Below are 15,159 nucleotides of genomic sequence, written 5' to 3'. Positions count from 1 at the left end.
CTAACCACATGGTCTCACCACAGAATTTCAAAGTTGTCATAAGAAGATATTTAATAAGAAAATTATTTTCAAACTCAGTGATTATCATTGCTTTATGAATCCTTTAAAAACCAGTAGGTAATCGTTCAAAACCTTTTCAAAAAAATAATGTTTAATCTTTCCGAAATCCGAAACCTTTCCTTTCTTATAAGAAAATATTAATCAGAAACCAACCACGCAATCAAACAACACAATCATTAATTCAGCACCAAAGTTCATTCTCAAATGTAGCACGCCAAGACAAACACAGGCAAGACAGACAAGGAAGGCACAAGTAGGTAGCAGTTACAGCAAATAGTTTAAGTAGCGGTTAAGAACAGTTTAGCAATTAGGCAAACCAAAACAAGTTCAAACCCAAGCAAAGCATACAAATGCATATGATGCATGCCTGTCCTATGGCTGATGAGGCTCATCTGTCGGTTATCCAGCCAGCCCGACAAGTCTGAATTGTCCTTAGACTATCCCCCGACGTGCATCCCCAAGAGTCTATGCATAACTTTTTCTCAAATAATCAATATTGCTCAATGGGGGTAACATTTCCAGGAATTTATATAGTACCCGGTCACACTTACGTCATAGGGTCAACAGAGTATCGAGTTTTCAACCTGGTACACGTGGTGGCAAGCCATGGTACTTTACCCAGGAAACCTCGTATCTCAGATAATTTAAATTCATAAGCCATATGAATAATTCAAAGTTCATATCTCAACATTTCTTAACATTCTCAACATCATAATCATTCATCAATCCAAATCTCATTTCCAAATTCATTCAAAAACCATATTTCAAAGAAAATGCTCATCATCCTCTTTCCATTCCATTCATTAACAATCCCAATTCAAAACATAATTCTTTCTTTGATAAATAAATCAATCTTAAAACATATCATGTTTAAAAACAAATCTTTTTAATTAATTACTTCAAATAAAACTTCCAATTTTATAAAATTTTGGCAACATCTCTAAAACTCGGACACTGCCACCCTTTTCGGGTCCCATCTAAATATTTCTCAAATCTTTTCCCAACCATTTTCAAATCTCAAACATTTTTCAGAATTGAACCAGTTCCAATATCAAATTATTTTCAAATCAAACCAATTCTAACAATAAAACTCTTTTTAAAATCAAACCAACTCAAATATTAAATTATTTATAAACTCAGACCAACTTAAAATCAAACCGCTCCCAAAATCAATTTATTTTCATATCTCAAATTATTCCCAAAATCGATTCATTTATATTACCAAGTAACCTCCAAAATCACGAAAATCCACCTTTCATAATAATCAAGTAAATAACATTTCAAACCGGTTTTTATCAACAACCATACGCCACTCACGCAATCAAGTACCCACTAAACCAGTCCAACAAACCATCACATCCACAAGACAAATATAATCACAGAAGTATATCTTTTTACATCAATATCTATTTATCACAACTCTGTAATATAAAATAGATTTTAAGAAAAATCATACCTCAATTATTCGCAATCTGCATAATTAAATGCATTGAATCCCTTTTTCCCCCCGGCTCATCACAGCGGCAACCACAACCGCAGTTCCAAACCACTTTTGCAGCAACCATAATTACTCTAATCGCAATAAGAAATAACCGAAACTCAATCAAATAGCAAATAACATTGCAAAATCCTCAATAAACTATAACGAATCGCTAACGACTAGAGTTCCAAAACAAGAAAAACTCATCGAATCAAGAGGGAAATAAAAGTTGGAGCTGTTGCAAATCCAATGGCCAACACCGGCAAGAACGGGACCTGACAAAAATAATGAAAAGTGAAGGTGATGCAGAATAGCTATGGTGGTTAATCCAATCAGCACCGAGGGCGGCGTTCGTAATTCCAGCAACAGTGACTATGGTTACAGCAAAATAGAGAATTCAAACTCAATGGAATCGAAAACAGAAATGAATTCAATGGAACTGGAAACGGAGACCGCTTACGATGAAAGAACGAAGCAGCAGCAATAGGAGAGGCAGCCCCCTTCTCTCCAGTCCGTGATTCCGGCGACCAGAGGCACGGCGGTTGTTCCCCAGTAACAATCGACGGCGGCAGCTGAAGCTTCTTCGACGGTGACTAAAACCAACACGCAGAGACAATAAGATTTTCGGAATCTCAAACGAAGGTAAACCAAATTCAAAAATCCTTACCGATGGTGAATCTCAGTGGCGGCAGCGGAGCTTCTCGGCGGTGGCTGAGCACGCCGAGCTCTCTCTCTCTCTCTCTCTCTTTCCCTCTTCGCGAACGGCGACGGCGCGGGCTGGAGGTGACAGCGTGAACGGCGGCAACAAAACTGGAAGCTCCTGCGACGCAACGGCGGCGAGCCCAGTCACGGCGTCATCCCTTCCTTTTATCCCCGTCGCTCCCCTTCTCCTTCTCTTGTGCGTGACGACGACACGGATGCGACGGCAAGGACGACACTGAGCGCGGCGCGACAGCGAGCGGGACACGATCCTGAGCAGCGCGACAGTAGTGCGGCGGCGGCTCCTCTCCGGCGCTCTCTTCCTCTCTGATTTTCCCTTCCCCATTTCCCTTTTTCTTTCCTTCGTTTCTTTCTTTCTTTCTTTCTTTCTCTTTTTTTTTCCTCTGAAGGGATGGAGCTAAGTTTGGGTTAGGGAGTGGCGGTGGTTAGGTTAGATTAGGTGGGGTTATAGTTTAATTTTATTAAAATTAGGGTTTTATTTGAGAATTTAGAGTTAGGATAAAATTTTAGGTAGCGTTTGTTTTGAGATACTAAGACAGAGACTGAGAGACTGAGATTCAGTATCATGTTTGTTGGTTCAGAGACTGGTACTAAAATTTCTGTCTCTGTCCCTAAAATTTCAGTATTTCAGTACCTCCAAAAAGTAGGGACACAGGGACTAAAATTTTTAGAGATGGAGACTGAAACTTTAATAACATTTTATACGTAAAATATCCCCATTTCAATTAGTTAATTCCAATCTTACCCTTTGTACAAATTAAATTAGAGTTTCATTCTTGTTTCAATTTCTGTCTCCCACTTTGCACCAAACAGAATACTGGGATTTTTTTCAATCTCTGTCTCTTAGTCTCAGTCTCTCAGTCTTTCTGTCTCTGTCTCTCCACCAAACGCTACCTAATATAACAATTTTATAAAAATAACGTTAAGTAGGGATTTTTTATTTAATTTTTACATGGCGTAAATCTAAATGACACTAAAATAGTTCAGTTGAATTGAAACTGTCCAACGATTACAAGTCTCTTTTATAGGTGTGATTTTCCTCTAAAAAACATTCAAAAAATCTTCTAAGTCTAAGGAGTTAGAATTTATCTTCTTGTGAAGTGATTACATCTCCACAAACTCGATCGAATCAAAGTACATGGCATATTTATTTTAAAAATAAACTTCACCAAAGTACATGATGAAAATTTGGTTGAGTTTTAATTTTTTTTATTAAAATCCATATTCACTGTCTGGTGTGTGCATCGAGGAAATATCGTAATTGTAAAAGTATGTATTTTTTATATGGAGGAATGAATTGTATATCCACAATTTCGAGTATATTGTAATGCATGGCTGAATATGTGTGAGCGAGGCTGATGATATTGGAGTTGATTTCAGAGAAATGTAATTTGTCCATTGCACGTTTGTGTTTGTTTAAAAGAATGAATTAAAAGATCTTAAAGTAGCTAGCTACTATTAGCCTCAAGCTTTGACCACGCAGAGTTAAGTGAAGCAGATTTGTATTATTTCAACATGTATAGGAGAAGAAAATTAACTTAGCTTCTCTCGCAAAATCTGTGCATACATTCCAATAATCAAATATTTATGAAATAATACTAATTATGAAGAAACATTTATGTTGTTAGTTTTCTCCATGTTTATTCGTACATTTTTTATTGTAAACTTGGATGTAGTAGTTGGATTCTTATTAGAGCATGCGTGCATTATTGCACAGAACTCAAATTAAACCAGTTTACCGTTGACGCAGACCCACTGACCCACAAAGATAGTATTACAGTTGATATTAGGGTTAATTTGAAGGAAATGGGGCATGTCTATGCTGAAGTCTTGGGTGAGGCTAGCGCATGTTTCCCCTTGTTGAACGCCATGAATAACCTTGCATAATGGCACTCCTGCAATATTAATATCAATCAACACCAATAATAATGTAATTAAGGTAAATGCATGCAAGCTAAGGTTATAATAATTGATATTACGTACGTGGAGATGGTGTTGGTTGACCTGCCACCATTGGTGTAAGCAGCATCATGAGAAGAAAAGAGGAAATCAGAATGGAGCTAATGCTGCTGTTAATCTTAGCCATTCTCCCTCTTCAATTCAAACCTCCTCTTTTCTTAATTATATTCTCTGTTGGAATATATATTTATCTCCTTGAATGTTTTGATGAGTTGTGGTTTTATTAGATATCGGGGGTTATTAGGTTATTTATATCAGGAGCCTTGTATGCATAGGACAAGTATAGTTCTGGAGGTAAGTTACTATAGCCGGCTGCTTCTTCTTATCTTATAATATAATGTTGTTAATAATTGGTAGCATACTTCATAGTTCATACTTGATGTGGCACATGCAGGCTTTAAACTGTAGCCGTTCTACTACCATTTCTTGATTCTACCGAATATATTATTATACAAAACATATTGGACATTTTATTGGAGCCAATACTATTCTAATTTCTAGGAATAGATTGAATCTAAATTGAGAATGATATTTATACTACTGTAGCTTCCTGCTTGCTAATAACTTTCTTGAACTTTGGCCTTGTGCTCTTTCCCTCATGCTTTATTTCTCTCTTGCCATACTTCAAAGTTTTTGCCCATCCTTACTAGAAAAGCACCTATTCAAACAACAAACATACAACAATATATTTCGTTCAACCAACTTCACTTCGTCGAATAGTTATCTCGTTCGTCCAATTAAATAATTATTGGCGATTTGAATATTTTTTTATGTATATAACAACCTATTTATTAATGATAAATTATTAAACAAAATTTAAATTTATAACAAATTAATTCTTAACTTATCAAATTAAGAAATGTTATAAGAAAAAATATTTTGTTCATAATATAACCAATAAACTTAGAATATTATGTGATGTCAGAATTATATAACATAAAAAATTTTAAAAATACATAACTAAAATATTGACATCCAACCAATAAAATACGTATATTACACAAATTTTGATGCATAACACATAAATTTTGATGCATAACACAAAAATTTTGGTGCCAACAATAAAGTATTTGAAGGACCACGTGTTTAAAATATTTTCACTCAACCAACAAAATACGTACAACACATAAAGTTTAGTATACAACACATAAATTTTGGTGCATTAGACATAAATTTTTAGAGGATCACATATCCAGAATATTGATATATAAACATGAAAATGCAAAACATAAGCATGAAGATCCCGCTAGGGAGACAATGGATTATTTGTACAATGTGCTTAATTAATTTTAGTTTTGCATTTTCATGCTTATGTCTCCAGCATCCAATGCTTTGGGCTTAAAGATGTTATTTATCTGATTTTTCTTTTGGTGTTGGCAGCGAACTTATTGTTATATTCCTGAAGTTTTTATATGAACAAGATCCAGTTAAACAATTGTTGGAAATATCAGATGCAGACTATGATATCGAAATTGATGTGTAAGTTTGTTATCTACCCCATACTCGGGGTTTTTTTTTTCAAATCTATTAGATGTAAATTTCCACTGTGCGTGATATTACATATTTATTTATCCTTTTGGCTCAACTATGGCTTGTACAGTTATTAACGTATTATGGGACTTTGAATGTAATTGATACTTGGCAATTGAAATTTTTCTTGAAATTGTATATGTTTTAAAGAAAATTTCAGTTACAAGAACATTTTTTTTCGAGAAGAATGATTTTCAGCCCTTCCTACAACCCCCCCCCCCCCTTAGTAAATAAATAATGTCATTTGACATGCGAAAGAGCTTTGCAAATGAACGGAAGCTTGCCAATCTTTTTGTCATTTCTGGTCAGAAAAAATGAAATTAAATTTAATAAGTCAAAGCTGAAAGCTGAGCACCACATAAACTATAATAAAGTGAGGAGAAATGCCTTTGTCTGATAGTATGTACACAAATTTTCAGTGAGCAATGTAAATAGTAAGATATTAGATGGTCTTGAGTGTCCTTGTTTTTATAATAGTTTAAGTTGACATGACTTCCTGATGTTAGTTGCATTTTAGATTTAATAGAATAAAACTTTTCAGGGAAACAATGCAAAGAAGTCGGGAATTAGTTCAGTTTGGAGGATTTTCTGACACTGAATATCTAAGAAGAACATTGGCAAAAGAATTCCAGCAGATGGAAATAAGGTATTATCTTCTTCCGTTCAAGCCACCAGTTTGGATAAGTTGCTTTGCCCTCTTCTTGTTTTCATTCTTTGATGATGTGGTGAACAAGATAACAAAAATGCTGAGAAAATGTGAACAAAACTATCTGCTTTCTTTCTCTGTGTAATTATGCTTCCACCAGAATGAAACCATTGTGAATTTATTCTTAGTTGTATGACGTGGAGAATTGCCATTTGAGTATCATTGTTTGATCCAATTTACATGCTGAGCTTGAATGGATCGCACCTGAAAATAGCACTAGTGAGGAAGGTGCAGCTTCTTGTTTAGAAATTGCCTTCACTTAAAAATAAAAAAAAAAATAAATGTCAATAATTTCTCTGCAGAGAATCAAGTCATGTCCTCTAATCCATAAATATTCTTCACAGTTCCAATTATTTCGGTGGATTTTATAGATTCTCATTGTGACTATTACAGCTTCAGAGAGGCTTTTGAAATGCCTTTTATTACGGTCTCAAGAAAAATATTATGCGAGGATTTTATGCCGTTGTGTCCTCTTCCTTCTCTATCAAAAGCACCTTCATCCATGAGAATTCCCACTTCAGTATCATATTATGAGGTATTTATCTAATCTTCAATACATCAGTCCCAATTGTTGGGGCTTTTTATGTTATATTTGTATTTGTATTTGAATTTCATCTCAGTTCTCTAATTTGACAGAAGTGCTGTATTCTTATCTTCATTACTTGTTTTCGTTCTGTAGGATTCCTCTAAAGCTTCTTTGTCACATTACACCTGTCAAAAGCAATATATTGATTATGTATCTCTCCAAGTACCGAACGAGTCTTTCTCAGATATTGCAAATTGTGTATGCATTGTCAGAGGATTTATGTACGACTCACACCGTCTAAAGAACGGCTATAGTTCTTTGGAAGCTGTGCTGTTATATATTCCTGCTGATTATCAATGTGTGGATCTGTCTTTGTATAAGGTAACAACGATAAAATTATAAATATTTCATACAACTTTCTATACTCGGTTTCTTTTATTTTTTCCAGACTTTTTAATCTAAATGTGATGTTTGAAACAGGATAGTCAAATTGTCATGCTACTAAACAGAGCTACAAAGAGATCAGAAAGCGCTGTAGGTGGCTGTATGATGATTATGCACGCAAGTGATCTACCATATGTCTCTATATCAAGATCTGCTTGTACAGACAACTGGACATTGCAAGAATTGAAGGTAAGTCACACCATGCCCATTGTCTTCACGATTGATAACGTAAATTAATGATCTCTGTACTAACAAATACATGTATATAATGAAAGTACCATGAGTTGCTCTCAACTTTTAGTTTCTTCTAACTTCCAAATTCCACCAACCCTTTTTTGTAATTGTGTGCACCTAGGATTCTGTGGCCCACTTGAACATAGGGGACGAGAAAGCCCGCACCATTCCGCATTCTGTAACTGCTCCCTTGGCAGTTAGTGGTGAGTACTCTCTTCTTTGTGTATGTGTGACTTAAATGCATTAGAATTCATGCGAGAACAATCAACCTGTGAAATATATTCATGTTTAGGTCACAAGAATTTAAATGTAGGAAGCATACAACGTATTTCTAATAATAGTCAGGCCCTTGAAAACATATGTTCTCTTTCCCTCCTTATAGTTGAATTTTCCTATACTCAAGCTGGTTATGGTGTGTTAATGTGGGTAACTGTTCCCTGTTCGTTGATATGTCTTGCTGGCAGCATCAAGAGGCGTGGCTTGTGTATTTGCTGCGAGAAAGCGTGCCCTGGTCTACATTTTGGAGGAAGATGAGGATGAAGTCTCAGATGCAGAATAATATCTAATTGAATTCTCATTCTCAGGATGAAGTACAACTGTCCAAGTATGGTACTACCGTACTACGTGTCACATCTTAATATATTTATTAATGTAATTTAAAATTTTAAAGTCATTTCTATTTTATATACAATTAATAGTTGAGAATCTTTAAATGATGATTTAGTCAATTTGTCAAATTATCTAAGTTTTTAAATATCAATTTTACATGAAGACTATTGTAGGTGAATTTTTACTCAACTTATATTACTCTTATGAGATTTTAAAATTGATAATTTTATTAGATGATATGAGATATTTAAAATAGATAATGTGTTAAACTTAAAGCTCGAAAATAAATGTTTTTTTTCCTAGTGCTTTGTGATTATGAAAACTGAGTTTCTCTTTTCTCCTTTTTTTTCCGGATGAACAAAACCAATATTAAAGAAAGAAAACATGACCAACCCCATGAAGGAAATTCTTCCATGTAACAGACTAACAGTATTATTTAATTCCGCAGCTAAAATTATTGATTTATTTATCTATAAGTACATCCACTATACAAAAGTCGGATGAAGCATCTTTCTCTCACTACATATGATTATCAGCATCATTACAATGCTATTACCTCCCGACAAGTTACGCTGACACATACAACTGCTGAAACACTCAAGCTACAAGTACAAATTGATTCCAACTACGAGGCCAGGGGGCCAACTACACAACATCTAAGTTACTGCACAGAATTTAATACATTCTGGTAAATCCTACTTTCCTTAGATTCCGCAGTCGGCACGAAACTGTCGTCTCTGCGCAACTTGCAGGAAGGAATGTTGAGTGGAAAACATCACAAGTAAAACAGTTACATGAGAGTAGTTGCAGACTTTGCAGACCAACATTCCTACAAAGGCAGAGAATTTTATCGATTGAGGCAAAGTGGAAGCTTTTAAATTAACCCTGCACCAAATAGTAACATGCCTTCGGTCATGCTACGAAACTTCAGCACGATGGCAACTCTGCATGTTAGCAACAAAGACTTGGGTGTGTTTATGAGTTGGGGTTATGGAAGTGAAGAGCTTGAAGGGTAAAATGGAGAATATTTTTTTCTTCAAATCCTTTTCTTCCATCCCTTTCCTTTCAACTCACAAACACACTCTTAGACGCTAAAGCCAGAATAGTTTAGTAGATCATAACAGGTGAAATATGTATGCCTCCAACAGCATATTCTATGAGTCATCCAACTCAACAAGCTGTGCCCGTCTCTCAGCAGCCTTCTTCCTAACAAAAATGCCCCATCTCAAAGCTGCCTTAAGCTTGAGCCAGCCAACAACAGCTTTTCCAGAAGAACAGCCTCGCTCATCATCACAATTGTAGCTCATTGGGTTTGCGGCCATGTATGCAGATGAATATGAAAAACCATCTTCATGGGCATTAAGGGAACCATGAGTTTGGCCTCCCATATTAAAGATACGGAGCAGATGCTGCATATCTTCATTTTCCAGCATCTCATGACTTCTAATACGAATCTCTTCCTCTGGAAACAATTCCTCAATTCCTCTACTAGGATTTGAACTGCTGGCAGCCTGAAAGCCGTGAGTGGCTGATTGTAACAGACCATGTGTCACCATACTGTCATCTCTATGAAGTTGATCTTGGTGTGAAGCATTCAACTGATTTTGTAGCGGGCATGCATTATTATCAAATTGAACACAAGAATTAACATTTTGCGTATGTATCGGAAATCTGGTAGCTGTACCGTCATGATAACCTGGAAATATTCACGAGTCAGCAACCAAAAGATTCTTAAGGATTCCCCATTTGTTTCAAAGGTAAAACATATCAGGAGTAAAAAAGCCTACACTGAAGAATAAAAGAAGCTTGCTAAATAGGTCATTTGGTTCTTAAACAGAATCATTCACCACGTGGGTTGTAGTTTTTGCTGTGCAAGACACTACGAAAGCTATAATATCTATTTGATGCCCAACAATCTAGTCTAAACATTGTTTGCTTACTTCATTGGTTGAATGATGGGAGAAGAAAGTTGGGAGGGAAAGGCTAGAATCTGTTCACCTTAAGTTGGTTTTGACAGAGAAATATGGAGAGATTGGTGTACCTTATATGACAAAAGTAAATAATTTTTTCCATAAGGCTACGTTTGTTTACAGGGACGGAACACTGAGATCGAGAACAGAGATACAAAATCGTGTTTGATAGATAAGACATGAATAGAGACATTGTATCTAGAGACACTGAATTAGTGTATTTTGTGTCCATCCTGACAGGAAGGACACAAAGACACTAACAAAAGACACCACTTATTTTTTATTTTTTCTTTCATTATTCTTGTTAATTTTTTATAATTATATATTTTTACTATTATATTTTTCTTCTCAAATTTTTTGGATGAAAAAAAATGAGAATAAATTATATTTTTATAATATGTTCTAGTTTATCACCAAACAGAATATAAGAACACAAAATTTTATGTTTCTGTCTTTTGTGTCTTGTTTTCAGTGTCTTGTCTTATCAAATGCAGCCTAATAGAACAAAACAGAACTGAAAAATGCATGATGGATAAAAAGAGGGAGATAACAAATAAATACCTCCAACTGTTACTCCTGAATCCACTGAAGGCTGCCCTGTGTTTACTGGAACTGGTAAACTTGGGACTGAAATCTGTTGGAAGGAGTTTGAATATTCATGAGAGCTTATTTGAGCTTGAGGATGAGATGTGTCCAAACTCTTATTATGGTTGTAATTTAGCAGAGACTTCCCGTCATACTCAATAACATGCATCCAATTTTCGTATGCCCTCTTCACCAATGTGTCAACATAGACCTACATAGACCACCAGTATTTTCAGAAATTTGATCATATTATTTCCTCACAATGTTTATTTTTAAATTCTTAATTTTCCATTTTTTGGTTTTTTTATAAAAAATGATATAAAGGGGCCGCATTTTTTTTCCCCAAAAAAATCTTGTTTTGTCACAATAAAAGTCTATATACATGCTACATATAAGAGTTGTATTAAGCCAAACATGTACCTGTTTTATTCAGACATGCAGAAACATTAATTATAGATGCTATGCTTGAGTAAGGAGTTTATATTAACACAAAGTTCCAAAGAAAAACCGAGCTTTTATTGTATGGCATCAAGGACCATTAAATCATGAAAGAAACCCCACAAGGAGTGGTCCATAGTGAACAATAAATGCAAAATTTTCCATGGAGATTTATTTACCTTTTGGCTCTCCGAAAGAGAATCAGCTGGATAATATTGGTCATTGGCAATTAAGCCACTTAGCTCATAGATGTTATTGAAAACAACACCCACATTTCTTGCTTCGTCAGGATAGTATACATAAAGATTTCCACTGAGAACACAAGTCTTTGCATGCTCAACAAGAATATCCCACATCTTATTTGACATGCCACTCCCAAGAATCTACAAAAAGAAGGATAATCAACCAACAGAAAAATTTGACAGATAATTATAAATCATTGAATTAACACAAATTCAAAGGATCTCAACATTCAATCAAAAGGTTGCAGTACTAGGCAACAAACTAAATGGACAAAAGTCTTATCCTTACATTGCGTAATCTCTGAGGGTCCCTGACCACAAGTCTTAGGAAGTCTTCAACGGTGTATATTCCAGCTTTATTTAGCCTTTTGTGAAAGGAACCATCCTTGCCAATCTTCTCCAGTCTCCATACCTCATCAGTCAAGGCGGGAGGGTAGTGTTTCTTGTATACTGTAATTTCACAGACGTTTAATTACTATGAGAATAGAGGAAGATATAATTAATATAAGGGCATTACGGACTTACATTCCCCACGATGATCCTTAACAGTGAAAGCTTCAGTTTTGGCTTCACGAATACGCATCCTCTCGCAGCAACCGGAGGCAACTTTCAGCCCCAGCCTGAATTTCCTACTTCTTATCCAGCTAGAATTATCTGTAAATGAGAGCTCACCCAGTGTTCCTATACCATCCTTCAGTGTAACTTGCAGATCGCCAGCAAGAAGAGGCCTTTTTCCTTCCCTCTCTTTCACAACATGACTCTCAAAGTCTTCTTCAGTCCAATTATCATCATCCTCATTATTGAAATCACCTTCAAGCACAATAACATCTAGTTTGGCACATGACTCTGGGCCTGATGTGACAATCTGGCCTGTGTTTGCATCAATTAAAACAATATGTATGGCGGCAGACCCTTGCTCGCCCTCCACTTTTCCACCAGTAAAGAGAGGAAGGGATAACCTAGTTTTGAAGTGCAACTGTAAATTTTTGCCATCTCGGCCTTCAATGCGCTTTGGAGAAGACCTGAATTTATTAGGGAGAACCAAAGTATAAATATCAGACATATTTCAGTCAACCTTGACAAACATACAAATCAATGAAATCATCATGAAAATAAGGGTCACTAAATTTTGAATTTTATGTTTGGATCTACAATGGCATAATGTGTCTAATATAATCATTCTATAGCAATAATGTTGTAGGATTTCTTGCCATGAAAGCAGTGAAAGAAAATAAAAGGGTTAAATTTAAAATGGTCATGCATGATTAGTTTACACAATAAAATCTATTATGCAAATGCACCTAATAAAATCATTCTATAATAACAAGCTGAGGAACAAAAAAGTACCTTCCAGTAAGCTTGGCAGGGCCTAGTTTTGCCAAAGCACGCTCAACTTCTTCACTAACCTAATAAGCAACAAGCAAGAAAAATAAGAAGACACGTTTACTTTACTTATCAGAGAGAGAGCCTTGGTCAAACAATTTTTAAGCCAAGGAGCAGAATTCAGTTCATTTACAGAGTTCTATGAAATCTTATTTAACAACATTAAGACATATTTAGAGAGAGAGAGAGAGAGAGAGAGAGAGAGAGAGAGAGAGAGAGAGAGAGAGAGAGAGAGAGAGAGATGTAACTCAGTCTTGTCCTAAAAAAAAATAATAAAACTAAAAATAAAAAATTTCAATCTTGTCCTTAAAAAAAAAAAGTAAAATATCAGAGTTGTCAGATTCTAATATTGAGTTAATACCACAGTTACAGTGAAGTGAATTTTCTTACAACTCTGCGAAGAATAGGCTCCAGTGATGAACAAAGCTTCTGCAGACTGTCAACCTTCAGAGCTTCAACAATTACACTGCAAATGAAGATAAATGCATTCATCGGTCAGTGTAAGACAAATTAAGGTTAACAGATGAAGATAGTGTGACTCAAGGCTACTTTATTCAATATTTTTTTTTTTTTCTGCTCTCAGTCTTCGTTTTAGCTCTTTAGAAGCATATTTCAAATAAATTTTGATATTCTCGCATAAACAACCGTTTTTTCCATCAACTTCTTTTTTCATTAACAGAAAAGCAGTATGATATAAAATTGAAAGCAGATAAGGTGACAAACATACAGTGTACAAATTTCTCTATCATTTGCATGCAAACATTGCAAGTGAATAACAATAATTTCGAAGAAGAAAACCAATCCAGCTCAGCGAAGCTGAAGAGTAGTGAAAAATGTCAGAAAACGAAGTCAGTAATACCTAGCCAAAGCAGGTCGCTTCCGATCAGGTTGTCCTTCGTCAGCTGAAGCCGAATCCAAACACCGCTTCTCTCTGCCGTGCATTGTTCCAATTCCTCAAACCGAACGTTAACCTCCCTGTGAGAAGGTGAAAGAAAATAATAACAAACAGCACGCAGCAGGCAGTAGATTTTCACAGCCACGTAAAACTCAGCACTCAGCAGTTGAGTTTGATCTCGCAAACTCAGTGAAGCCAAAAGAAAGATGCGGAAAAGAACAAAGAAAAAGAAAAGAGAGTGCGTAACGAAAAGGAAAAAATCTGCAGTTTGTGATAATTTTGCTTGGTTTTCTCAGCAGCCAAATAGACCGTGCCGACGGTGCAAAAGAATGAGAGGGGTGAGAGAAAGAGAAAAAGAAGTGCGAAAGGATGAAAAGTACGGAATCTGAGAAATTTCGGGGAAACGTATGCGAACTTTCTGTTTTGGCTTTAAACGCGATTTTTTTGCAATGGGGGACGGACGCTTATTCCCTTGTCGCACAGCACAAAACAAGTTAACAACGACACTCCCACACACATCGCAATCTCCCTCCCACAATTTTTCCTTTCCTTTTTGCGGACCACATCATCGCCACATCTGGACCCTCCACGTGGCACAATCCTTTAGCTTAGGTCACACCACCATGATATTCTATATGATAATTAATTAATTAATTGCCTCCTCAACAAATAGAACTTCCTCAATCCACATGTTAGACAGACAACTCTTCTTATGTTAGTTGAAATCTTATTAAAAACTAATGTTTATTCATAATTCGGATGACTTCTCAAATAAAAATATTTTTATATAGAATAAAAACCGTTAAATAATTTAATATATATATATATATATATATATATATATAACTAAATTATTTAACTATTATATTATATAAAATTATTTTATGTGGGGTTTTGATCAATTTGTTGAGTCGTGTTCTACTTGCTAGCCATATTTTCATCTATGCGACTGCCGCCGGGAGTCCCAAGCCAACACATGCTCACTGCGAAAATATTCAATCCAACGACAATGTATTTTAATGGGACCAGCAACTCAATTGATCACTAATTACCACTTCAATTCTTTGGCAAAAGATAAGGAGATGTGGGGGCCGGGGGCATGCAAAAGATAGGGAGCTCTGGACCCACATAATCACTATGAATTTGGGCTTTGTTATGTGTAGTTTCCTTAGTTCTATAGAAATATGTGGTGTATAGATATAGATACAATAACACGAGTGAAAACAACATTGGAACCGACATGTCGTGATATAATTGTATGCCTCGTAAGTGGTATAAATGTATAATTGTATCCCACATGTATTGGAATTTCGGACCCCATGAACAAAACATACACAAACAAGCAAAAAATAATTAAAAACGTGCACTAAGAAAGCAA

The 15,159-nt window shown here is 35.6% G+C and overlaps 2 protein-coding genes across 2 annotated transcripts; one reads left to right on the top strand and one right to left on the bottom strand.

The window, feature by feature from the left end:
* Positions 1-6,265: 6,265 nt before the first annotated feature.
* Positions 6,266-8,388, top strand: LOC110269327 (anaphase-promoting complex subunit 4-like). Its single transcript, XM_088505329.1, has 6 exons — positions 6,266-6,395; positions 6,849-6,990; positions 7,135-7,362; positions 7,462-7,614; positions 7,781-7,862; positions 8,124-8,388. Exons 1-6 carry the CDS (start codon positions 6,298-6,300, stop codon positions 8,216-8,218), a joined length of 798 nt encoding a protein of 265 aa, XP_088361455.1. The 5' UTR covers positions 6,266-6,297; the 3' UTR covers positions 8,219-8,388.
* A 315-nt stretch (positions 8,389-8,703) lies between these two features.
* LOC107626227 (calmodulin-binding protein 60 B) lies at positions 8,704-14,317 on the bottom strand. The gene is made up of 8 exons (XM_016329058.3): positions 13,746-14,317; positions 13,277-13,352; positions 12,851-12,909; positions 12,029-12,525; positions 11,793-11,953; positions 11,441-11,644; positions 10,800-11,034; positions 8,704-9,964 (listed from the first exon to the last, which is right to left on the bottom strand). The coding sequence occupies exons 1-8, from the start codon at positions 13,826-13,828 to the stop codon at positions 9,423-9,425; spliced, it is 1,857 nt and encodes a 618-aa protein (XP_016184544.1). The 5' UTR covers positions 13,829-14,317; the 3' UTR covers positions 8,704-9,422.
* Positions 14,318-15,159: the final 842 nt, after the last annotated feature.

The sequence above is a fragment of the Arachis ipaensis genome, chromosome B2 (genome assembly GCF_059453495.1).
Source record: "Arachis ipaensis isolate K30076 ecotype BB chromosome B2, ASM5945349v1, whole genome shotgun sequence".
Classification (NCBI taxonomy): domain Eukaryota; kingdom Viridiplantae; phylum Streptophyta; class Magnoliopsida; order Fabales; family Fabaceae; genus Arachis; species Arachis ipaensis.
This window is presented reverse-complemented; position numbering and strand designations above follow the sequence as displayed.